Source organism: Anthonomus grandis, chromosome 12 (assembly GCF_022605725.1).
Source record: "Anthonomus grandis grandis chromosome 12, icAntGran1.3, whole genome shotgun sequence".
Taxonomy (NCBI): Eukaryota; Metazoa; Arthropoda; class Insecta; order Coleoptera; family Curculionidae; genus Anthonomus; species Anthonomus grandis.
The window spans coordinates 19253098-19278759 of record NC_065557.1 but is presented as its reverse complement, the minus strand read 5'-3'; the positions used below and the strand labels follow the sequence as shown (position 1 = coordinate 19278759).

At 33.1% G+C, this 25662-nt stretch overlaps 3 protein-coding genes across 3 annotated transcripts in view; all 3 read left to right on the top strand.

Moving 5' to 3' along the window:
- The window catches only part of LOC126742983 (putative uncharacterized protein DDB_G0291812), a 39496-nt gene extending 20883 nt beyond the window's left edge, over window positions 1-18613 (top strand). The window contains exon 2 of the mRNA XM_050449881.1: window positions 13544-18613. Within this exon, the coding sequence (XP_050305838.1) occupies window positions 13544-16219 (2676 nt within the window). The 3' untranslated portion in view covers window positions 16220-18613. The remainder of the gene's footprint in view (window positions 1-13543) is intronic.
- LOC126742984 (uncharacterized) lies at window positions 5482-8647 on the top strand. The gene is made up of 3 exons (XM_050449883.1): window positions 5482-6107; window positions 6432-6616; window positions 6719-8647. Exon 3 carries the CDS (start codon window positions 7591-7593, stop codon window positions 8365-8367), a length of 777 nt encoding a protein of 258 aa, XP_050305840.1. The 5' UTR covers window positions 5482-6107; window positions 6432-6616; window positions 6719-7590; the 3' UTR covers window positions 8368-8647.
- A 5877-nt stretch (window positions 18614-24490) lies between the features above and the next one.
- Window positions 24491-24922, top strand: LOC126742818 (uncharacterized). Its single transcript, XM_050449621.1, has one exon. The coding sequence runs from the start codon at window positions 24491-24493 to the stop codon at window positions 24920-24922; it is 432 nt and encodes a 143-aa protein (XP_050305578.1).
- Window positions 24923-25662: the final 740 nt, after the last annotated feature.

Here is a 25662-nt window from a genome sequence, read left to right as displayed (position 1 = left end):
AAATAATATCTAACCTACTTCTTCTGAGCGCGCTGACTCTTCAATGAACCACTGAAAATTCTTAATATTTTTTATTGCCTACATTTACAAAATGGAGGTCATCATTTATCTCGGTGGAAAGTAGTATGTCTTTTATTATAATTTATAGCGATACTTTCGATTTTTTTAATATGGCTGCACTGAACAGATTAAATTGTTAATCCCTCTTAAAAATATCTATTATCTTGAAAAATTATATTGTGTGTCTTTGGTGAAAATTTATAAAACTATGTGGGTGCTCTAATAATATTTCATCATTTTATTTTAGTATAAAAAGTAAATTACTCAATATATATATATATTACACGATATAACAGAAACAAATTATTCTATATTATATGGTGCAAAACTATCCATTAGCGGTAATTATATAAAATGAATTCAACAAGACACTTCAATTAATTTATGCTATTAAAAGACTTTACTTGAAGTAGTTATGCCATCCGGAATACCCAATTAATAGTGCAGCAATTAAGTAACAACTATAAAAACCCATATATATTAAATTTCGCTTTTGAAGTAATGATGTTTAAATACTCATATAATATTATGATGTGGGGTAATTAATATATAGCTTTATTAATTTTATTTAAATAGTGTAGTATTTAATATTCTATATTTTATTCTGTACTTGAAATTATATTGTGAAATTATATTCGAATGCAGAAACCACACTTTTTGTAATACTATGTACTAGTAGATTGTGAACGTTGGGCCTACAGAAGCAAATCCTCACTAACTCTTTTTTAAAATATACTCACATGTATATTAAAAAGAGTGTTGATTGCTGTAAAATTGCTTGTGCAGATTAATTTGTAGAATAAAGTACCACTGGCAAACAATATTAATGCTATTGATAGGCCAATTTTTCTGAATATTATGGCATGGATTATGTTAGGCCGTACATAATCATCATCCATGTCAATACGTGGCCGTACATCAATAAAGTACAGGGGCAGTATTTTTGAAATCCTTCGAATTTGTTTCGCATACGAGATTAGAGGATTTTGCACAAAATATATATAATCGTATTTTCGACCGCATCCTATGCGAACTTTTTCGCATGAGGTGTCTTGAATGGGTGTATACCATTCGAACTTCAAAGTTCGTGTGTGATTTTCAATTTAATTCTGCCACTTGTCTTATTTTGATTTTAAATTAGCTTTGTTTTATTTTAGATCTTAATGAGTTTGTTAAGTATTTTCGTAGTGTTTTTTTGTTGCTTATTGAAAAAAAACAACTATAATCAAGTGGCAAGATTAAACAATCTTGTGCAAAGAAACGTCGTGGATGCACTGGAAGAGACTGAAACTCTGAAACTAGAAGAAATAGGATGTACTTCATTTACTACTTCATTTCTTGACTCATTTGAAATGTATTTAGATGCTCCATTTATTAAATTATACAGGGTGTCTCACGACGAATAGACGCGATCGATATTTCGGAAATTAATTTTTCAAAAATTTTGAAAATTTGGCAACATGGCACTGTCGAGGGGGGCTACACAACTAAAATATTTTGACAGTTGTGACGTTTCCGGTTATACCGGAAGTAGGTGTCAACTTCGTTATTTTAAATGGAACACCCTGTATATTTTTACTTTTTTGGCTTTTACGTGAAATTCTAAGTATATTTTGTGTATAATGTCCTATACCTAAGTGTAACCGTTTTTGACATATTTTTAATTTCATGTGAAAAACTATGTTTATAAGCCCTAACATAATTACCGATTACTCCCTTTTAGTAGCCTTTATTTATTGGTTAGTTTTGGTTTTATTTTAGAGGAAGGACCACTTTAAAAGACTATTTTAAAATTTGGCTAAAAAAAAGATACAGGGTGGTCAAAAACTAGCATTAAAAATTAAAATGAAAAAATCATTAAAAGTCAATTTTTTTAAATGGAAACCCCCTATTTTTATAATTTTTTCATAAAGATAATTAAAAATAAGGTTAACTTTATATAAGGTTATCTAGTCCAAAAATTGATAGTTTCCGAAATATTGGCAGTTTAAATTTGGCCTAATATTAAAAGCCGTATAATAACACGGCTCAAGGATTGTTGATTAGTTGGGCATGACGGTTGTCATAGTAACCGCTAAAAGCGGCAGTAAGATAATGGATTATAACAGAAATGTACACTTTTTAATTAAATTACACTTTTACGAAGAAAACTTAAATAGCAAGTAACTTATAAATTTAATGCATATAATCCATTGTCTTACTGCCGCTTCTAGCGGTAACTATGACAACCGTCATGCCCAACTAATCAACAATCCTTGAGCCGTGTTATTATACGGCTTTTAATATTAGGCCAAATTTAAACTGCCAATATTTCGGAAACTATCAATTTTTGGACTAGATAACCTTATACAAAGTTAACCTTATTTTTAATTATCTTAATGAAAAAATTATAAAAATAGGGGGTTTCCATTTAAAAAAATTGACTTTTAATGATTTTTTCATTTTAATTTTTAATGCTAGTTTTTGACCACCCTGTATCTTTTTTTTAGCCAAATTTTAAAATAGTCTTTTAAAGTGGTCCTTCCTCTAAAATAAAACCAAAACTAACCAATAAATAAAAGCTACTAAAAGGGAGTAATCGGTAATTATGTTAGGGCTTATAAACATAGTTTTTCACATGAAATTAAAAATATGTCAAAAACGGTTACACTTAGGTATAGGACATTATACACAAAATATACTTAGAATTTCACGTAAAAGCCAAAAAAGTAAAAATATACAGGATGTTCCATTTAAAATAACGAAGTTGATACCTACTTCCGGTATAACCGGAAACGTCACAACTGTCAAAATATTTTAGTTGTGTAGCCCCCATCGACTGTGCTATGTTGCCAAATTTTCAAAATTTTTGAAAAATTAGTTTCCGAAATATCGATCGCGTCTATTCGTCGTGAGACACCCTGTATAGATTAAGCAAGCCTATTACGATGGAATTGATGTGCTCTTTATGTGCTTCAGGGAGACTGTGTAATCTGTCCGCTACTTTTATCTATAAAGCTTGTGCAGTTTTAGCTGAAAAATCTTGGATGAATTTGCCCGACTTTAATTCCGGGTGCTCTGCCATAAATAAAATTAGTTAAAAATTATTTTTTCTTTTGCTTACTTGATACAAAACCGCAATATTTTTTATTTTTTGAATCCAACCTAAAAAAAAGTCAATTCGAAAGACCCAAGAAACGCCATGAAAAAAAACCTCAAAATTCCCTGATGTTTTTAAACTTAAATTTCAGGTTAGGTTAAAAAAACTTTATCGTTTGACACATGACATCGCCTCCAATAGCACTCGACTTTGCTACGTTGCCACTACATTTCATGTTCGTATACGAATTAAATTTCGAATGATGTATAAAAATGCACTTTTGCCGCTCGACTTTTTTCGCATGATTTAAGAAAATACGGCCCCAGGTGAGTAGAAGGATTGGATAGCCCTCTTTTGCAACACACTAATGTATTATGGTTCACATCTACCTAGATTATCCTCATTAAACCTGAAGTTGAAGTTTCCTAAAATGGAAGAAGCTTTTTTTATATCATTTGGTTGGGTTAAAGCAGTCCCAAAGATGGTCTAGTTACTTTTAATGTGTTGAACAGTCACATAGAATATAATTTCTTCTTTCTTCACCTTTTCTTATCTCCACCCAGTATTATCTGTTTCCAAGGCCAATATTACCCACGTAATGTCTTAAATAGTCAGAACTGGAACTTTAATGTATTAATACTTAATATTTTAATAGTATCTTTTATGCTTTTTGTGAGGTTCGGTATGAAAGCTTTCGCATTGATAAAACACAGTAATCTGTTCCAGTATTGTGCAGATTGTCAGTATTTTTATATTGTATGTAATGCCTAAACCTTTTAACCTTTGTGAACCTGGTCTTTTTTACCACATTCTTAATCTATCTGCGTCCTCATTTCATTTATCCAGAATATCCAGGAATAGGGAATTATGTTGCTGCCGTTTATCGCACCTACCACTTTTTTGTAGTTCTACACCTTTCTAGATATTTATGGTTTAAGGTTTAGTGCTTTTAATGTTGCCTAACAATCCGAATAGATATTGGCTATCTGAAAAAATATGTAGGTATATGCGAAATTTAAAAAATATTTTTACGATTTAAGAATTCTGAAATAAATCAGATAACTTGTATGACAGACATCCGAAAGGCTCAAAATGCTGTTTTACTTCTTTTGGCCCCCTAATAGCATTCCTTAAGCACTGCTTAGTAAGTACCTTTTACAAAATAAAAGGAAAAATAAGAGTGTTTTCAAGTAGGCCTATTGTTTTATTTCCTGCTATCTCTTCACTATTACTTATTTTTACTTTACAGGTAGATTAAGAAGGTAAAATTAAAAAAAAAATAGCTACTGATTTATTTAAATTTAAGAACATACTGGACGTTTTGCAAAGAGGATATTAGATAGAAATTAACTATGAATTAATAAAGTGTTAGAATTACCAAAAAAGGAAAATTCAACGTCCATTATATTTTTTTTTAATAAGGAGAATTCAAAGCTTCTAATGCTCTCAAAATGTTACTGGTCTGTACTATTTTCAACTGTATATAGGAACAACAACAAAATCTTGCTAATTTATTAAGAAATTGCGAAAATTTAAATGCTGAATTTTTCTTAAACTAAAAGAAATTCCACCTAATCATCTTTAAAGTTTGCCTTACCGGCTACAAAACACCCTGTATATTCTTATATTTCAATTAACCGGTAGCGTTGCCTTACTTATCTTTATCAAGTTTATTTACGATTTACTATAAAAATAAAATTCTTTTTGTCTAAACTATTTAAAAAATGCTTCCCGAGTGGCAATTACTTCTATTATTTGAAACACAATCGAAGGATTGTGTAGTACTTTAACTTATTTTTACTTCAGCCGAAACCTTAAGAAGTATAATTAGTATCAGAAAACCTTCATAGATGAATCTTATTTCAAATTACTTAATTTCCCCTATTAAAATACGCCACTTAATTTATAAATTATATTTTAAAATATTATTTACTTTCGATAAGTGTGCAACGTAAAATTTCATAACCGGTATATCACGTCATTTAAAAGGAGAAACCATAACTAGTCGAAATACAATGAGCCGACTATCTATAGCATATCTGAGAATGCGGCGTAAATTGTTGTAATTAAGGTCATCACAATCCTAGATGTAAAATAAAAAGTTTTTTTTATTAAGTTCGCTTCCTATATTAATTTGTATATTTTAAGCTCATGTATGCGTGTTATGGTCGGTAACTTAAGTAACTCTTATCAAATATACAGTGCGTCCCAAAAGTTACATCTAAATTCATTTAACATTAAGCGATGGGTTTTTGCAAAAAGGCTCGGACCCGTCGATTTTTATTTCAAGTTGCGCTTTATTGTACATACAGTTTGTAAGTACAGGGTGGCTCAAAAATAAATTTAAATCATCAATTTCATTTTTTCAAATGAAAGTTTATAGGTTGCTTGTTGTAAAGAAGACACTAAATTCATATGGTCATGGTATAGTTTCCATCAACGATAATCTACTTCCTTTGATCTAAACTCTCAAAAATGCTGATCTATTTTTTTTTTCAAAACATGTTGAATGTATCTGCAAAGCCAAGTTAAAAAAAAACATTTTGAGCATAGCCACATAGACACTTTACTAAATAACAAGCACACCAATATATTTCGAAAAGCCGTACTAGTCACAGAAATAAAAAAATCTACCTGTATTAGTTCTTATTACATTCTTAAAGTTTTCTATTCCTTATTTTCGCCCATCAGTAGGGGAGACCGGGGTTAGTTGACACAGGGGCAAGTTGAAACATCCGCTTTCACGCGAAAATGGTAGATGGCAGGAGAATCGAAAAATATCGATTTAGCTCGCCTTGTGACACTCTATCTTCGAGTGTACCCGTAGATCAGTCGGCTACCAACTGTACAAGCACACATTTTATGTTTTTAAGCTGGTCGAGTAAATAAAGTGCGACGCATTTTTTCTTTCATAACAGTGTAAAAACCTTAAAGATTAATAATATTTTTGGATAAATAGTAAACGAAGGTATGTTTTATGATATTCTACTCTCAAATGCATGATTTTTTCGGTTTAGTTTTAGTTATGAAAAATATAATAAAATACCGTCCTGTGGGGCTAGTTGAAACAGTCCTGTGGGGGTAAGTTGACACTTGTTTCAACTTACCCCCAAACGATTTTGTATGTACGTTATATATATAAAACATAGAGAGAGCGAATAATATACATGAGAGATATTACCGATATTCATCGCGCGCGTAACAAATTTGTAGCTCTATTGGGTCGCAGACTAACACCGTCAAAAGCTCTGTTTTTGGCATGTTCCCCACAACAATTTATGTAATTTTTAAGGTATAAAATGCGAACTTACAAGCGAAAAACTGAAAAGGGGAAGACGCTTGTGGATGTTTTTGAACAGGCTGCCCGTGAGGTTATAAACAACGGAAAATCTTTCAGAACAGCGGCTGCTGATTTTAACATGAATTATTCGACTTTACGACGTTTTTGCAAAAGAAAACAGCAGGCGGATGAAGAAGGTAAATCATTACCTATAGAATAAGAATATTATATTTAATGTTTTGTTGTGTTGTCCAGTGATTATTTTCTTTGGTCTTGTCTTCACGGCTGATTTTTTTTAGGTTTAGATATACCGCTTCATGTTGGATACAAATGACCCCGTCAGGTTTTGCCTGACGACATGGAGCAGAGAGTTAGCATCTTATTTGATCAACCAGTCGAAATTATACTTTGGCCTATCAACCCGCGAAGTTCGCAGATTGTCCTATGAATATGCCGTTCACAATAATATAGAAGTAAGAACATATTGGAAAGATAATCATATGGCGTCAACAGATTGGCTGTCGGCTTTCCTTAAACGTCATCCCACATTATCTATAAGGTGTCCTGAATCAACAAGCCTTAGTCGTGCAGCGAGCTTTAATAAACACGTTGGTCGCAAAGTTTTTTGACCTTTTGCAGGAAGTTTTGGACCGCTATACATTTGAGCCCCAAGATATATATAATGTGGATGAAATGGGCATGACGACCGTACAAAAGCCGGACAGGGTAATTGCGAAACGTGGGACGAAACAAGTAGGCCGAAAGAGGGACTCTGGTCATATTTTGCTTTGCAGTTAACGCAAATGGAAACTCAATTGCTCCAATGTTTTTGTTCCCTAGAAAAAACTACAGGGAGTATTTTGTTAATGGACCGCCTGGATGTATTGGAGCAGCCAATCCTTCCGGCTGGATGACAGAAACTGAGTTTGTTATTTTCTTAAAACATTTTGGAAAACACACTAGAGCCACAAAGGAAAAACCTGTCTTGCTGCTATTGGACAATCATGAATCCTATTTATCCTTAAACGGTATTAATTTTTGTAAAGAAAATGGGATAATAGTGGTTAGTTTGCCCCCGCATTGTTCCCACAAATCCCACAAAAAACAGCCACTAGACCGCTATGTCTACGGGCCTTTAAAAAAATATGTCAATGCTGCCAGTGATGCCTGAATGCGAAATAATCCAGGCAAAACAATGACGATATATAACATTCCTGCGATTGCAAAAGAAGCATTACCATTAGCGTCAACACCGAGCAACATCCAAGCTGGATTTAAAGTATCGGGAATATACCCTTTTAATCGACATATCTTTAGTGAGGACGAGTTTCTGCCTTCTGCAGTTAGTGACCGAACACTGGTAATTGCCCATGAGGTAGAAGAAAATGGGGAAGCACAGATTTACTTGCCCCCACTTCTTGTTACCCTTGAAAAGACTGCTGAGAAGACCCCAAACAACGATGAGTTAGAAGTTGTACAACCGCAAGTTATAGAACAACCTGGTCCATCCACTAGTATTCAGAAGCATCGGTTTAGTCCAGAAGACGACGCACGACCCACTCCACAGGCTGCAGAACGCACTGGTACAAGAAAAGGCAGAAAGCGCGGCAAATCCGCCATTTGGACCGACACACCAAATAAGCAAGAGCTTGAACTTATACATGAGCAAAAGATTCAAAAAGAAAAAAAAAAAAAGATAAAGAGAAACATATCGAAATCAGAGACTACAACAGAATTCCGCCCTTCTCGAAAATCGAAGGCACCCTGCAGCTCAGAGGAGGAGGAAGAGGAAACATTTGGCCTAATTTGTGGCGAGTCTTTCAATAATTCTTGCCCAAAAGAAAAATGGGTGCAGTACACTCAGTGCCATTATTGGGCCCATGAGGAGTGTACTAACAAAACGCCATTTTTTGTATGTGAGAATTGCGACTCCGATGATGACATGTAGATTGCAGACTAACTGCAGAACGTATTTAGTCTTGTCCTTTTGTATGTTTTTAAGTATTATATTCCTATTAGTTCCTTTTTTAGTTTTTAATATCTATAGAAAATAATATAGGTTAATAAAACCTACTGTTGCAAATAACCCCAGTCCAGTTTCAACTGACCCCGACTTGGGGCAAGTTGGAACAGCGTGCCTAAGTTTAGTTTTTTCGTTATTTTGTAGCAAAAAAAAATTATTTTAATAAACGAGAGGCGTGTTCTAATAAAAGAGGGTTTTACAATTCTTTATGGATTTTGATTATTTTTTCTTCCCTTTTAATTTTTTACCAAGAAAATATTTCTGAAAATTGTTTCAACTAACCCCGGCCTCTCCTACTTGGGGGTATTGCTGGACTATTATTGAACGGTCTAACATTGCCAGAAAAGAAGTTAGGAATAAGAAAATGAGGAACGAAAAAGAAATGAGGAAAGGAACCAAAGAAACAGCTACTTCTTAATTACTTAGGGATAAAAGGATAGCTGTAATGAATAGCCGCAGTAGCATGAAATTAATATAAAAAAATTTAGTGGGGAGTCTCGAGCAATATTACTAATTGGCCGAAACGTGGTATTACACACAGGATGTAGCAGGAAAGGAAAGCTCCAATTATTCTGCACAGATCGCAACAATAGGGCATTCTGAATAATGCGACACAAATTTGCAATAATAAATATTTAAAAGATGACTCAAAAAGTTTTTGGACAAACATGAATTATACTATTAAAAAATGTACTAGAAGTTCTTAATAGTAAATCGTTCGAAAGGCACTATAAGTTAATTTCCTTAACGACGGTCATATTATTTTAAGTATGATTATTTTTTAGTTTACCAAAATCCAACAATTTTACTCAAACTTGATGAAAATGTTACATTGATAAATAATGTCATATTTTCAAATGAACTCTAATTACCAAAAAAATAAAATCAATAGCTTCTGAACTACTGCTGACAAAGACCCAAATTATCATTTCTCAGGTTTTTCTAATCATAAGAGATTGGTGTTCTTCTAACGGGTTTGTTCTTAAAATTGGTAAAACCGCTATGCTGAGGCTTAAGTATGATGTCGATGGTCTGATATTTGATGGCCATACTCCGTGGCATAATAATAACTGTTGTAAGTTCCTGTGTATTTCTACCAATGCTCGCCTAGGATTTGGAAATCATATTTTAAGCTTTTCATCAAGGATTTCTTCTAAATGACCGCTGGAAAAGGTGGTAGTACACAACAGTATATTTGACTATTATTGAAACTCACATCGCTATGACCTTTTTTTAAGACTAAGTAATAGAACATTATTAAAAATTATATCTGGGATTTAAAAAATGGTATTCAGGTATCATTGTGTAGTTGGATTGAGCAAACCATTATTTATAACTGAAAGAATCCTTATCGATTTCTTACCGATCTAAACTACCGAACTAAACTCTCATTTTTTTGTCCTGGCAACTGCCTTAACTAGTAAAAAATCATGATTTGCCATATGACTCGTCAAATGAGTGATGTTTGTTTTACCCATTCCTACAGTTAATGTTACTAGGATTCACTAATATACTTGAGTTGGAAATTCTACGATTATATTCTTGTGACAATCAGAAATGTAAGAAATTTAAAGCAATTTCATTCATAAGAAGATTCATTTTAACTTAATTATTTATTGTCTTGCTTGTTTATTGATTAACTTAATATAGTTAAGGTTTTATAATTTTAATCTTAACCGTTGCTTTAGTCTTTAAGTTTATATTGATTTTAACCTTTTTTAATTTCATGTTTTTAAAAATTAATATGTACATTCTCTAGATTTATTAAAGGTTGTACCCACGAACTTATAAATATACCTGGACTGCTAATGCATATGGTCACGATACCCAAAAATGACTACTGCATGGTGGCCGCCATTTTTATAGGGTTTGTATCCTTTTAATGTTGGTCGCTCTGAAAATTTTTAGTGTTGCCAACAAAAAATATATTAAATTAACGATAATGAAGTTGACGACGCTGACGTTTGACGTGTGAGTATAGCGGATTGCCTAGTTTTTGGCGACTTGTAAACGACGCTTGGGTATATCGTCTGGAGCAGGCGATGTATCTTTCTCCTTATTTTATACGTGAATAATGTATCACCATCTTTATTTAAAGGTATTTGGTTTAGTTTCTTATAACCGAATTATTGTGAATTGTTCGTCTGTGTTGTTTATAATAGAATCATAATTTTATATTGAGTTGTTGACAAAATAATATATTTTTACTATACAGGGTGTTTCAGAACTATGGGATTAAACTTCTAGGGATTGTTTAGTGCAACAGCTAGAATCCATTTGAGTATAGAAACCCATGTCCGGAAATGTGTCACTACTCCACTACGGCCCTAAGACGCGTTTAAATTTAGAAAAAATATTAATTACCTAAATAGGATCTGATGCATTTATTTTTACCTTTTATATATGATACCATCACAACAATTGTTCAAAATGTCTTCCTCCAACCTCAATACACCGATTTAAACGCCGCACATGATTTCGGCGGACTACACTAAATATTTGATCCTCGTTTTGAATGATTTCAAATGCTGCTGTTATTCGTCCAATTAAGTCTACCTTTGATTCTACTGGAGTTTCATAGACTAAAGACTTTACATGTCCCCACAAGAAAAAATCGAGCGACGTTAAATCGGGTGACCTAGGAGGCCAAGTAACTGCTCCACCTCTGGCAATCCAACGGTGCTCAAACCGCTGAGCCAAATACTCGCGTACTTGTACAGCAAAGTGAGCCGGCGCTCCATCATGCTGATACCACATTTGCTGTCTAACGTTTAGTTGAACATTTTCAAGGAGTTCTGGGAGAACTTCCTCCAAGAAGTAGAAGGTATGGCCCAATTAAATAATCATCAACAATGCCTGCCCATACGTTGACAGACCCCAACATGGCTATTCTATTCATCCTTCATCCCAAACATGGCTATTCCTACTATTAAAAATACCATCTCTTGTGAAAGAGGCTTCATCGGTCCACAAAACATATGGTAAAAAATTTGGTTGTGCATTGATGTCATCCAGAAGCCATCGACAAAATTGAACTCTAGGATGATAATCGACTGCAGTCATACCTTGAACTTTCTGGAAGTGATAAGGATGGAGTTGTTGCTCGTGTAGTACCCGCCAGACAGAAGACCAGGATGCTGTCGTTCGGGATAACGTTCATGATACAACCGCGATGCTGCTCGGGCAGTGCAGTTTGTTGCTCCGTTTGGCAAATGCATATTCGCCAATTCTTGATTGCTAAAGTTTTCCATTAGCAATAAATGTTTAAAAATTGTAAGCTATAAAATTTTTAAACATGACATTGAGAATTGACATTGATAAGCGTTGATTTTAAACAATTGTTGTTATAGTATCATATAGAAAAGGTAAAAATCAATGCAACAGATCCTATTTAGGTAAATAATGTTTTTTTATAAATTTTAACGCGTCTTAGGACCGTAGTGGCATAGTGACGCATTTCCGGACATGGGTTCCTATACTCAAATGGATTCTTCTGTTGCACTGAATAACCCACAGAAGTTTGATCCCATAGTTCTGAAACACCCTGTATAAACCCTTTATAATTCTTATAGATAGTTGTACCTATTAATGTGGAAACACTGTACATGGAAGGAAAGTAAAACTCGTAATAGTAAAAATAGAAAGAAAATAACCGTTTTTAACTGAATTTGTTAATACAAGCAAAAATTTAAATGAATATCATGATTTTCATCGTATTAGTATTTATAAGATTCAAGATTATCAGAATGATAAAACAAATATTTTAAAGTGCATACATCTATTCCAAGTTGATTGAAACTTTGTCTCATTTTATGTGACGATTACTTTCTTTCATACATTTCAACGAAATTCTTAAAGAAGTACCAGAAAAATCACAGCTCTAACGCAACTATCTTAAATTCTTACCTATATGTAACTTTCTATTTTGTATTTTTGTAAACATAACCTCTCAAAAACTTTAATTGTTTTGTTTCCTTACAGTTGGCACAACTAAAATTTGTCAGCGTGACCAACATTGAAAGGACACAATCACGCAAAATGGCGGCCCCCTAGTAGTGGTCATTTACTTTTCATTGAATTGGCAGTCCAGATATTTTTATAAGTTCGTGGTTGTACCCAATATTGTATATTCTAATCCATTCTGTTCTATTCTATACTCAAAGAAAGAAAAAAATAAATATATTTTTTTATTAAAAAAGATAAGCGCAGAAAATGTAAATTTTAATCTAGTAAGGATTTTTACAAAATGGATTTTATTTATTTTATTAAATTCTTAAAGAAAGTATAATTTTCTTAGAGAAAATATAATTTTTGCTATTCAAAACTAGTCTTATAGATACATTGAGTTCTGTTCCGTAAAAATATTGGTACGAGCTAAGTATTTTACATGTAAAAATAATTAGGCGTCTGGACTATGCCGCTCAGATCAAAGAAAATAGATTACCATTACGAGTACTGTACATAATTACATATTATCCAAAATATTTATAACTAAATACTTACTTTCGCAATACATCTGCATTTGTATTTATTGCGCTGTTCCAAAACATTCTTTAGAAACTTTAGTTACTTAATCCCTAGAACAAAATATTTAATTATGAGTTATTGTTTCTTACAAAATTTTGTTTATTTAGCAATCATAAAGCATAAACGCGAAAATAATAACTTAAAAAATATTGTTTAGATTGTATTTTTAAATTTTAATAAAAATCTCTAGACAGGGAATCTATAAAGGCTTAGTAGGTCTAACTTGCATGCTTAATCAGCATTTTCAAAATAAAGGGATATATATTTAAATAACATCTAACTGATATCATAATATTTTAATAAAAAAAGCATGATTGTAAGAAGAACTTTTGCATTTTTACATTTTAAGTTAATTTTTTCAAACTTGTTTCATCTCGAGCGTGGGGGTATTTATGGTCATTGCTTTTATCAAAAGTTTTCACAACATATGATTAAGTGTCGAAGAAATATTAAACCATATTGACTAACTTGACTTATGTTATCTCTTACCGCACATTAAATACTTCAAATTCACTTCAAACTCTTTCCGGTAAAAAGCTACCTTATTAACTGACGAGTTTTTTTTTATTTTCAGACAGTTTACACTGAAACCGACATGAAGAAACTTCGAAAAGAACTGGAAATGGTACAGAAAGATTTGAAACTACAAACCAAGAGATGCCGTCACCTCGTCGCAGAATACACCAGGCGACTTCAAGAGAAAGAGGAACTCTATCAAAACGAAAAGACTTTACGTGATACTCAACTAGCTCGAGTCCTTAGGGCATTACTTATATTTGAATCTCGTCTAAAACAAGAGCAAAAACTAATAAGTCATCAGCTTAACGAAAAAGATGAAATCATTAAGGCTCAAACCAACGATATAAAACTATTATTATCTCACCAGTATTGCAAGAACTGCCACCAGTATTATACACCGCCCTGCACCCTTGAAAGCTTTGACAGCAGTTCGGAATATGCCGGGGAAAGGGATTATTTGTCTTCGAATATGGAATCCCTTGATAGTAGTAGCGATACTTATGCAGCAGTGGAACGAGACTATTCAAAATCCGAAAGTGAAAATGATGACAAACTTACCAGTAAAAATATTTATAAAAAAGGCAAAAGCTATTCAGAAGTTAGGCGAAAAGTGGGACACAAAAAAAATATTTGCACATATTTTGAAGTGCTAAAGTTAAGAAATGATAGTCCCTTATCAAATGATGATAATACTAGTACAGACTTAAACAATTTAGATTCATTGCCTCCTGAAAGTATAAGTGATAAGATTAGTATTATTTCAGAAAATATAGATAATATGCTAAACAAAACAAGAAGTTTGGGAAGCCCTGCTTCAGAATCTAGTGCAAATATATCATCTTCAGAATGTGATAAAACTGTTATTAATACAAAGGTAATGAAGACCTGTAATGATAATGATAACAACAAAAATGAACAAGAAAATAATAATAATAATGTCATTAATATTCAGGCAAAAGACTCTCCAGAAAATAAGCTGACAGATACCATACCAGTGTTTGAAAATAGTGGAGACCTAAACGACAATTGGTATGCCAGCGCAAGTGATCAAGAAGATGAAGATCATCGAGATGTTTACAGAAATAATCCAGTTCTTGAATGTATGAATCAGATTCTTCTTCAGAATATTAACGATATTAATTCTCCACCAAAAACTCCACACCTCGAACGCAAAAATAATAAAAGAGTAAAGTTTCTAGATGAAGAAGACCAGAAAAATAATGACTCTAAAGTGCAGAGTTCAGATATTAGTCATAATGATTATTATGAGACCCCTATACAAAAAACTGCAAATTTTTATGAAACCCCGCAAAGTATTTATAGTAACGATTACGAGCAAATTTTAAGTAGATGCAGCGATTCAGGTAAAGAAATTAAATCTCAAGACGAGAAGGTTTCCAAAGAAGGCTATGATTACGTCCAAATGGAAAAGGATGGAATAAAAAGTGAACCTTCTAGAAAAAGTAAAATATTAAGGGTGCCTCCTGCACTACCTCCCAAACCAGCAAATTTGGTCTCCAAATGTAAATTTCAAACTCTATCAAAACAACCGCCAAGCGAAAATGGGTCAACTGACTTAGAACCTGATTATTGTTCTATTTCGGAATTAAACTTACCACAAAATCGAGCTATTTGTGGTAAAAAAATTAGTGTCGTGGCAGAAGTTCATAATTCAGTTAATTATAATGTTAAAGAGAAAATACTCGTTTCTCCACCGACTACCAAAAAAATAGTTCATAATTCAGATGATATTCTTGTATTGCCTAAAGATAACATACCAAATCTAGTTGTTAAAAAGTGCATAGAAAAGTTAAACGTTCAAATGGCAAAACAAACTTTGACCCGCCCGCAACAGATTTTAACAAGTCGAAAAAGCAAAAATGATATAGATATTCCAAAGCTTCCCCAAGTATCAGAAATAATTATTCCAGATGATCCTGATGACAAAGATAGTGATATCATATCTCAAGATAATTATGTAAAAAATAAAACTCAGATTAAGCAAGAAAAACAATTTCTCGATCTAAAAAAGCCAATTGTTATGGGATCATCTGTATCGAATTTAATAAGTGGCTTTAATAATCATCATATACTAAACGAACTAAAGCAAAAGGTTGAGCCATCCAAATTACAAGTAAAAAGAGGGTTTTCTAGTTTTGAGAAATTACAAAACTTTGATAAACCTATAAATAAATCAAGTAAGAATCTTTCCGACACTCCACGTGTTGAGAATTTCGATCTAAGTCAAAATTTTGAAGAGTTTAAATTAGACGATTGCGAAATTGAAGAGTATGATGTTGAAGAAGAACTAGAAAGAGAAGAATTGGAAAAGAAAAAGCTTACAGAGATTGATAAATTTGTTAAGGGTACATTTATGGACGCGCAAGAAAAAGGAAACTTTAACCACCTAGAAAAAATACGAGAAAGGGATGGTCAGTTGCAAAATCATAATCCAACATCTTTAGAAATTGTTAAAAGACAAGCGGATTTTAATAAATGTTCACAGCGATTTAAAGATTCTCAGCAATCGCCGATAACTTACGAACATTTTTTAGAATGTACAGGTCTTAGTTCTAAGTCAATTTTAACACCAGCAAGAACATTAACAAACCATAAACATATGCTAAAACCGAAAGATATTAAACATAGATCAAAAGTCAAGGCAAATACAAATATTCTGGAAAAGCATGGTGGTTCCGCTATTAGATATTGGTCTGAACCGTATGTATAGGTTAATAAAACTGCATTTGCTCTTAAAATTTAGTGTTATAAATTATATCATGATGGTTGTATTATTTTAATTATCCTGAATTTCTGATATATCTAGCAGTTTAAAAAATCACACTAGCTAAAACCATAAAGTCATGAATCTATTATTAAACACTCTACGCATGATAAACAAAAGCGCGTCATGTTTAAAAAAAAACTATATTTCCATTATAGATGCAGCTTGTTATCGTATAAATTATAACATTTGTTGCATACCAACAATTTGTTTTTTAAAAAGGAACCTAGTAATGTTATTTTTAACTGATCACTATTTCTTTGTAAATATATACATTAAAAATGAAATAATACCAAATTGTAGAAAAACTAGAATTGAGAGTAATTAACGGCTACTGATAATCATACACCATCATTAACAGTAGTCAATTAACTGTACATAATTATACAGGATGCAGTACTAAAAAGCAGCATTTCGACATTCTTCATTAATTTTTTTTTCAAAGAATTTTAGATCCATTGATATTGTTTTTAATTAATATTCACAAGGGTGCCTTCATTATCCTAAAAAGGGTGGTGACATCACCATTACCATTAAACATTAGAAACAAAATGGGGGTCAAACGATTATCATAATAATATGATTAAATTAGATTAGATTCAGTGTATGGGGTTGGCAATTCGGCAACCCCATTACGACAAATTTTTTAATTAATTTATTGTAGGGCCTTCAAGTTCAAGTAGCATTTTATCTTAGTTTGCATAATTAGACTACACTAATTCCACCTGCTCAGTTGTGGCTTATCGTCGCCTCGTAGATCTGATCTAATATTCACAGCTGCACTATCGAAAATTTCATCCTCTTTCTGATACAGTTACATTAGTATTTTTAAATATTTATATATATATTTTTGTAAGTTTTTCCCTCAAATACTGTGGCAGGCTTTTGACCTTATTACTTTCGCATTAACTTTAAGTGTTATATTCCTCTGAATAAAGTCTTTACCTTTAAAAAAGGATCTGCTTACAATATTGTTAATTAGAATATCTGGTCAAAATCTTCAAAATAGTACGTATTTGTTTTTAATTTATAAAACTCAACAGCTGTACTGCTTGGAATCTCATAGGGGTTGGAAGGATGTTCAAAATGAAGAAATAATTTTACTTAAAATGTTCAAAAGTATTAATGGTAATACCTCACCTTGCCTTCTGTTTCTCATCTATTTAGACAATTATCTATCAAATCAATCATGCAAATTATGATTATTTCAAATCAAGATTTGAACTAGCTACCACATCAAGAGAACAGAATCATAAGAATAAAAGCAAAAAATATCAAAGATAGCATGTGAAATCAAAAGCAAATCATGGGAAAAAAGACCGTCAAGAAAGTTATGGCTCCATCTCTCTTGATTTCAGTTGCCACGTCATCCACTCCTAGGGACTGTAGGTATGAAGGTGACCTTGTGAATAATCAATCTATATTGTCAGATTTAGATTCAAGAGACGTGGTATCAGAAGGTGATTATTGCAAATAGTTTTTGATAGAAATAGTCATCGATATGGCAACTTTTTGACATTAAATCTTGATACTGAGTAGTAGAATAATAAATTAAACTAACAATTCGAAAAAGGAACGTTAACTGATTCTACCAAAAAGGATCCTTTTGAAGGAAAATGAAAATTTACTAGCAAAAATAATAAGCAAAACGAAAGATAATGATTTTTGACAAAATGATCAAAAAGTATTATTGAATCCTAATAATTTGTTTATTTAAAGATATATAATGAAATATATTTAAAGCATTAAAGAAACACTATAGAAGAAACACTAATATAAAAAAAATTCCTTTTTAAACAATTGAACAAAAAATATATCAGAAATTACTTAATCGTTGTGCCTTTCTAATAAAAATGTATCGACATAGAGGATATTTTTAAAGGAATTGGTAAATTAAATGTGGAATTATTGTAATATTTAACTTTACCAGATAAAAGAAAAAAAAATTATGAAATAATTGTGAAATATTTTTACCTATTTTGATACATACACAGAAGTCGATGAACTCAACACGCTGTAAATATGATCATCCCTCGAAACTAGTCTATACTGCTATATTATTATTACACCCTTGATAAATAAAACACAAAACATTTCTCAAATTATAAAACACAGCATTTATCTCTTATCGAGAATGTTTATTATTTATTTTTGTATAGAATGTAGTTACATTACATTATTGTGTTATTAATAGTTATACTTATATCATTTAAATATTAATATATATATCTATATTACGTATTATTACTAACATTCCTCTTGTTTTTTCTGTTATGTTACTTTTGTGTACATAACCTGATTTTATTGTTATAAATTATTAATTAAATTATTTACCTTAAACATTAGTGGCTTTTATTTTCTCCCAAAAAAATATGTACTTAAATGAGATGTTTTTTAAGATGGTTCATATCGTAGGTTTCTTCGCATTTATAAATGCATGTTCAAACAAAAATAACGATCGAGTTTTCCAAGGCAACGGAATATATAGAAATGGTGATTGGCGCTTACTGAGGCAGCAATAGCATCAGGGAAATATTCGCAATTCAAAGTGAGGTAGCAGCGCGGTGGCAAAATTTGTACTTACATTCTTGGACTTCTATCTCACTTCTTTACCTCACTATTTAAGTGAAAATATATTGTTGGGTTTTGTTGCGATGTTATTCATCAATTGATAATAGCTATTGATCAATAAAACGGTCAACGGCTAAATATAATAAACTCATAAAATTTTCGCGTAGCTTCAACTAGCTTAGTCGCTGCAGTTTCGATTAACGAACAGTGTACAAAAAATTTCCACGTAAAAAGTTGCCTTTCTAATTTTTAGTAACTTAGTATAAAATTACAGATGAGTGCCATCTAGGTAAAGCCTACGAAGGCTATAAGAAATAGCCCAAATAAAAAAGATGAAAAACACTTAAAATGACTTCAGGTATCTACAAAAACTGAACTATAAGCAACAGCTTACAAAAAATGGCTTCAAATGCCCCATTTAAAAATTAAAATCATTCCAAATGTTTTGAACTTAGAGGAAATACAGCTCAATTTTAAACTAGATGAGCAGCGAAGAAGTGCATGTTGTCATCTGAGCCATCGTGCGCGGACCACAAATACATTTGCTTTGACCTTGCTAATAGCATTTAACCTATAGTTGAATATAGGAATATAAGTGGTAAAGATTGGAATAGTTACAAAACGTCCATGCAGATACACTGTCTTCCTGTACTAATACTATAACTAATCAAGACTAGCTGGAGTATGTGATGAATAAAGTGACTGATGCTATAATGACAGCTTATCATGAAAACTATTCCACTAAAATTTAAAAACTTGTAGAACTAATATTGAGCTAAAATGATTGCAAACGAAAGATTAGCACTTTGCTCACTCAACAGAATCATCTCAATCTATGCAAAAGTAAATGTTTTGGTGGAAGAAATATTTCATTTGCCAGCCAAGCGAAATATCTTGAGATCACGTTAGAGACAGTGGAACTCGCATCTTGAGAAAATCGTAAAGCAAGAGTGAAAATGGAACTGACCAATCCTAAGAAATAAAGCCAGAACAGATATGCTCTGACTGAATATACAGATTACAAAATTTAGTAGTAGTAGTAATAATAAAGGTGGGGTAGCTAGAGCTAGGCAAGTAGGCCTTATCAGTCCCTTTTACCAACCCCAGAATAACTCACCCCTACGCCTCCACTCCCAATGCGCGGTCTTCATTGGTCTTCACTGGGTCGGCCCTTCCTTTAAATAAAGGCTTGCACGTTGTCCCAGTCCAGATCTTTAAGATCTTCCCGTTGAAGTGTCGTTGCTCCAAAAGTTTTTCTTCTCAGGCAATTCGACCTATCACAGACACTTAGTATGTGGTATGTTTCCTCCCCTGTACGGCAATTCGTACAGAACGGGCTTTCTTTTATACCAAGAAGGTGAAGATGCCTGTTTAGACGGTAATGCCAAGTTAGAATTCCCACTAAGGGTATGTACCGTTATCAACTGTCAGTACTGAATTTACTGGACGTCGTTCCGATATTTGTTTCAGTTTACTGATTCAGTACTGAATGACATCATAAATGCGTCAGTGACGTCATTAATCTTTACTGGATTGACTGGGGATAAAAGCTACTGTGGGTACAGTAAAATAGTGGGGGAATGTCAAAACTGTCAGAAGTGTTGTTGATGTTGATTTCTTGAATCTTCTTGTTTCCGTTGTGGGAATTATTTTCCAAGTTCAAAACATAATTTGTTGAAAATTTACCACTTAAAAAGCTCTCATACAACGCACTAACCTATTTGGGCTCTTTCGTATTCTTCCGGTGTAACTTCAATGTGGTATTCAAAATTATTTTCTGCGTCTATTATTCTTACCATCTTACTTTTTTCAGTCATATTTATTTTATTAAAAAATGTGGTCTGGTTTTAATAAATCAAAACACCGTACCGGAAAACAAAACCGAAACAGGTAATTTGGTTTTATAGGTTATGTTGTAGTTGTAAAAACAGTGCTGAAAACTGTTCCTTTTTTGGAGCAAAACAGCACGCTGTATAAAATCGGAACGACTAATTACAGTAAAATCAGCACAGTACAATCCTGTACTGACAGTTGAAAACGGTACATACCCTAAGTCTTTGGTACCCTGTTGGGTCTGTGCTAGCAGTCGCCTTGCTTTAGAGCCGTCTTGATCTGGATCATCTCCTTGGCCTGTCGACATCTTTTTGTCCTTCTCCAGTTCTTCCTTGCTTTTTCCCAGGCCCAATTATTAAGTGCCTGAGAGATTTCTTTATTGCTGACACTGAGACGCGGTTTGGGGCCTATAAAGGAGCTAACGGAACCTTGTCTTGCCAGTTCGTCGGCCGGCTCATTCCCTCGACACCCTGGTGTTTTGGGACAAACCTCAGTCTCACTTCCCTGTGTGCTGCAAGTCATTCCAATATGTTTCTGCACTTCTGGACTAGCACTAAGCTCGTCTTGGGATTCTGGATCGTCTTGAGGGCAGCTTGACTATCAGATTAGATGCATGTCCCCCGTTACGTTCGAATGCTTCCCGTTTGTTTGCTACTTGTATAGCAAACACCTCCGCTTGGAAAGCTGTGGTGTATTTTCCCTAGCGGAAAGGATTTCCTTCCTTCCGTGTTTGTTTTTATCCCGTACACTCCGGCTTTGGAAGAATTGGTGCTTTTCATCCATGTATAATTTGGTTCGTCGACCATTCCCTTGTTGAGATATTAACTTGAAAGCCCTTCTTTGACCTTAGTTTGCCACTCGCCATAGTGTATCATCTAGATGTCAGAATTGGTATGTTCTTACACATCCTGAGAGCAATGGTCATATAGTCTTGTCCTACAGAACCTATGATGTGGCTTTTCGATTTACCTTCCTTGCATCTCAACTAACAGGGAGAGGATTTAAGTAACTGTTGTCAAAGTGAGAACAACAGATCCGCTGAAAAAAAATGTTCACTTACAATTCTGAAAATGGTTTCTGATATCATGTTAAGAAAAATAACATGCACCAAACGCTTCATTGTCATGAGATTGGTTATACTGGCACAAAATAAGAGTAAGACTAGCAATTAACTTTGGTAAAAACGGGACGATAGTTCAGATGAACATTAGCGCTATTAAAGCTTATAAAAGGTGACTCGCTCGCAGCAGTAACTGAAACCCAACACCATTAACATCTACTGAGATAGGCAGCATTACAGAAGCCCTAGGTATGATAAAGGGAAGGAATATATCCTCCTAATATATATATCCAGACATAATGGACTTAAAGCAACTGAATACAGAGACAGACTAGCAATGTCTAGAGCCTAAAAATACTTATAGAAATAGCTTTAAGCATTGCTTACAATACAGAAAACTATAACAATAATGTGCACCAGAAAGGAAGGAAAATTGAAACCACATTGGAAAAGATTACCGGATCTTAACAAAGTTCATACCTATCCTCACAAGAAGTCTAATTATAATTAATATATCGTTATGAAAATGTAAATACGTTAATAATTAACGTTATACGTTATTATACCCATAGTTTTGCTCGAATGTTGTAGTTTAAGGTGATTAGCTAAGTTTATTTAGGTTTCTACTTACATTAAGTTTATTATTTTCATTTATAGTGTCTAGTTTTAAATAGTTCATCTTATTTGAGAGCCCCAATTTGAGTTATTTAAGTTATATTATTTCAAATCCTTGTAGTTAAAATTTTCTAGAATTTGTATATTTGCTTTCATGCTTTGACTGTCAGTATTTTCTCCATCGGTAAAAACCAGTATAGTCGCTTCTCTCCTATACTTCTGATCCGTGAAGACTAGTTTAGGACGTTTAGGTCTTGTCTCTAAAGCTCCATAAAGAAATTATTAAAAAAACACAAATTATTAGGTGTACTTAAGTCTGGTTAGTCGGGGAGGCCAACGTTTATATGCGAAGAAAAGAGAGGACCAGTTCTTGGGATATCATGCATCAAAGAACCATAATGTACTTAAATAGTTGAGTTGTATGTCAATATAGTGTGTTATATGTAAAATATCTGTCAAAATGTATTAATTGTACCCTAACAAAAGCCTTAATACTAAATCTCAACCCAATCTGACCAATAGCAAAAAGTTGATGGTCACGGGGCCCTTAAATCTATAATTTAAAAAATTTAATAATTATACCCTCAAAAAATCTCAAATCCTAAATTGCATAACTTTAAATAATTTTTATCAAGTTTTTTAATATCATAAAGCCTACGTAATACCGGCATTCATATTTTAAATTAAATAGATCAATATGATCCACCGATTATTTGTAAATGAATAAAAAGTGCAAATTTGTTTTTGAGCCACAAGGTTTGACCTTGTTCAACTAAAAAATGGCATTTTTTTTTAATTTCAAAACTTTGCCCAAATTGCCTGGTGACATCGAAAGGTAACATCGATGCCTTTAAAAACATTGGTGTTTCCCTACACCGCAGACCGACTTAATCAAAATTAATAAATAAAATAAATAAAATAAATAAAGTAAATAAAATAAATAAAATAAATAAAATAAATAAAATAAATAAAATAAATAAATTAAATAGAGCCAGCAGAAAAACTGTCGACTTTGTTGAGGTAAGTTACTTTAATACCGAGTCTAATACAATTTCGGCAATACGTAAGTTAGAACATATTTATTTCAACAAATTAAATTGTACAAAAATTAAATTAAGTTTCGCAAGGTAATTGAGATATTTTGAGATTCTGCTTCTTCGAAATTTTCTGGTTGGCATGGAGAAAGAATGGAGCTTGATGTATCCGAAGAACTGGATGCATACGGTTGATTGGGGTAGTATCCTGTCTAATTTCGTGGACCGTGAGGTAGAAATTGTCAATGGCGATGTCCATGGTGTGTTGCTTGGTTGTAGTGATTCAAGCTTAGCGATGACACAATTCAGAATATTTGATCGTAATTCCATTCGTTTTAGGAGTGGTAATTGTCTGAGTGAAGGAAGTAAACTTTTGAAGAATGATAGGTCGTCATCCTCCTCTGCTGAACTGGTCGGTTGTGATGCCGAAAAACGAGATTCCAGCAATTGCACTTTTCTTCTTTCTAACTTTAGCGCCTCGTTTTGAATATTTTGGCTTTGCTTTCTCTTTGGTCCGGGGCACCGAAACTTACTCTCTTCTGTCGAGGAGGTGGTAGTAGGTTGTGGAGCTTTGTTTACTTGTGTAAGTTCCTCAGGCTCATCAACATTTTTATCTTCAGTGTGGACGTCAAAGTCATGTTATGATCGAGGAGTTTCGCCTGATTCCTGAGTTTCACCAATTTCACCCACTTGAGACGCAGGAAGATTTCCTGAAGTAGCTCTTGGCTTCATCATAGGAAACAAAAAGCTAAATTAATCAAAATAAACCCACTTGGACTTATCAGCAGCACCTGACGCACCACAGTTTTCCTTAATTTTGTTGCGTAACATATTTCTCAGCAACTCCCAACTCTTGCGGGCCATATCTCCTGAAACAAGGAGTTGTATAAATAACAATAAAATGATACTTAATATAAAAACACAAGTATTGTACAGATTATTTGTTTTAAGGTTATAAATTTAATTTTAATAACTTAATTTAAAGTTATATACTTTTCTCTTAGCTCATGTCTGTTTTACTATAATATTTCTAATTATTATTTTTTTAATTTTAGGTATCTATCAACAGGTCTTTACTTTAAAGCTCTGAGCGAAACATTTTGCATGAATAACTTCACTGTGGGTAAAATCGTAGAAGAAACTGCTGATGCTATTTGGAACCAATTAGCTCCAATCCATTTACCGGTTCCAAATCGAGAAATATTTCTTAAAATTGCTGCAGAATTTAAGGCCATGTGGAACTTTCCTAACTGTTCCGTTTGCATAGACGAGAAACATTTTAAAATCAAAGCTCTTCGGAACAGTGGTACCATGTTTTACAACTATAAACATTTTTTCTCTATTAATCTTCATGGTGTAGGAGACGCTCGGTGTAAATTCATATTCATTGACGTTGGAGCCGACGGAAAGCAAAGTGACGGGGGCGTATTCGAAGCTTCTCCAATCTCAACTCTTTTTGAAAATCGCTCTGAAACGTTGCCAGCTCCTTCACCAATCGATGACAGTGACACTCTGGACATTTGTCCTAGTCGGTGACGACGCGTACCCTTTAAAGACTTTTTTAATGAAACCATTCAGTCAAAGAAAAATGACCGAAGCACGCGTTTTCAACTAACATTATCACGGTGTATAGAATGCGCATTTGGAATTTTAACTGCAAAATGGAGATTTCTCTACATTGAGGTAGAAAAAGCTGCGAAAATAATCAAATGCATGTGCCTTCTGCATAATTTGATTATTGACAAAGAGAATATTACACTGAATCAACGAGTGCTTGAAGACGCTCTACAGGAATATCAACAAAAACATGAAAGACCGAGGACGATTTAACAGATCCTCTACCGCTGCACAAGAGGTGAGAAATTTCTACAAAGACTACTTCAATGGCCCTGGAAGTGTTTCGTGGCAGAATGAAATGGTCTTCAACGTTAACAATAAGAGATAAACATTAGATACAGCGAGGCAGACAGAATACTGCACTATGGAATTAAACATTATATGATGAAAATGTTTGTTTTTTTTACCTACATTATAGCATGATAAAATTTCGATCGTTAATAAATACGGGGCACCCTGTACATATATATTTATTTATAAATAAGTTAATAATTATATCAACTAGTAATAATAAACTTATTACCTTCAATTCCAAGCTCTTTACCAACTTCATCCCACAGCTTTCCACTTAAATCGCGGTTGTGGTTGTGGTGTCCCTCTGGTCCCACAAAGCCACTCTCTCACGCACTAACTCTGGGAGACCAACTGGCAACCAACTG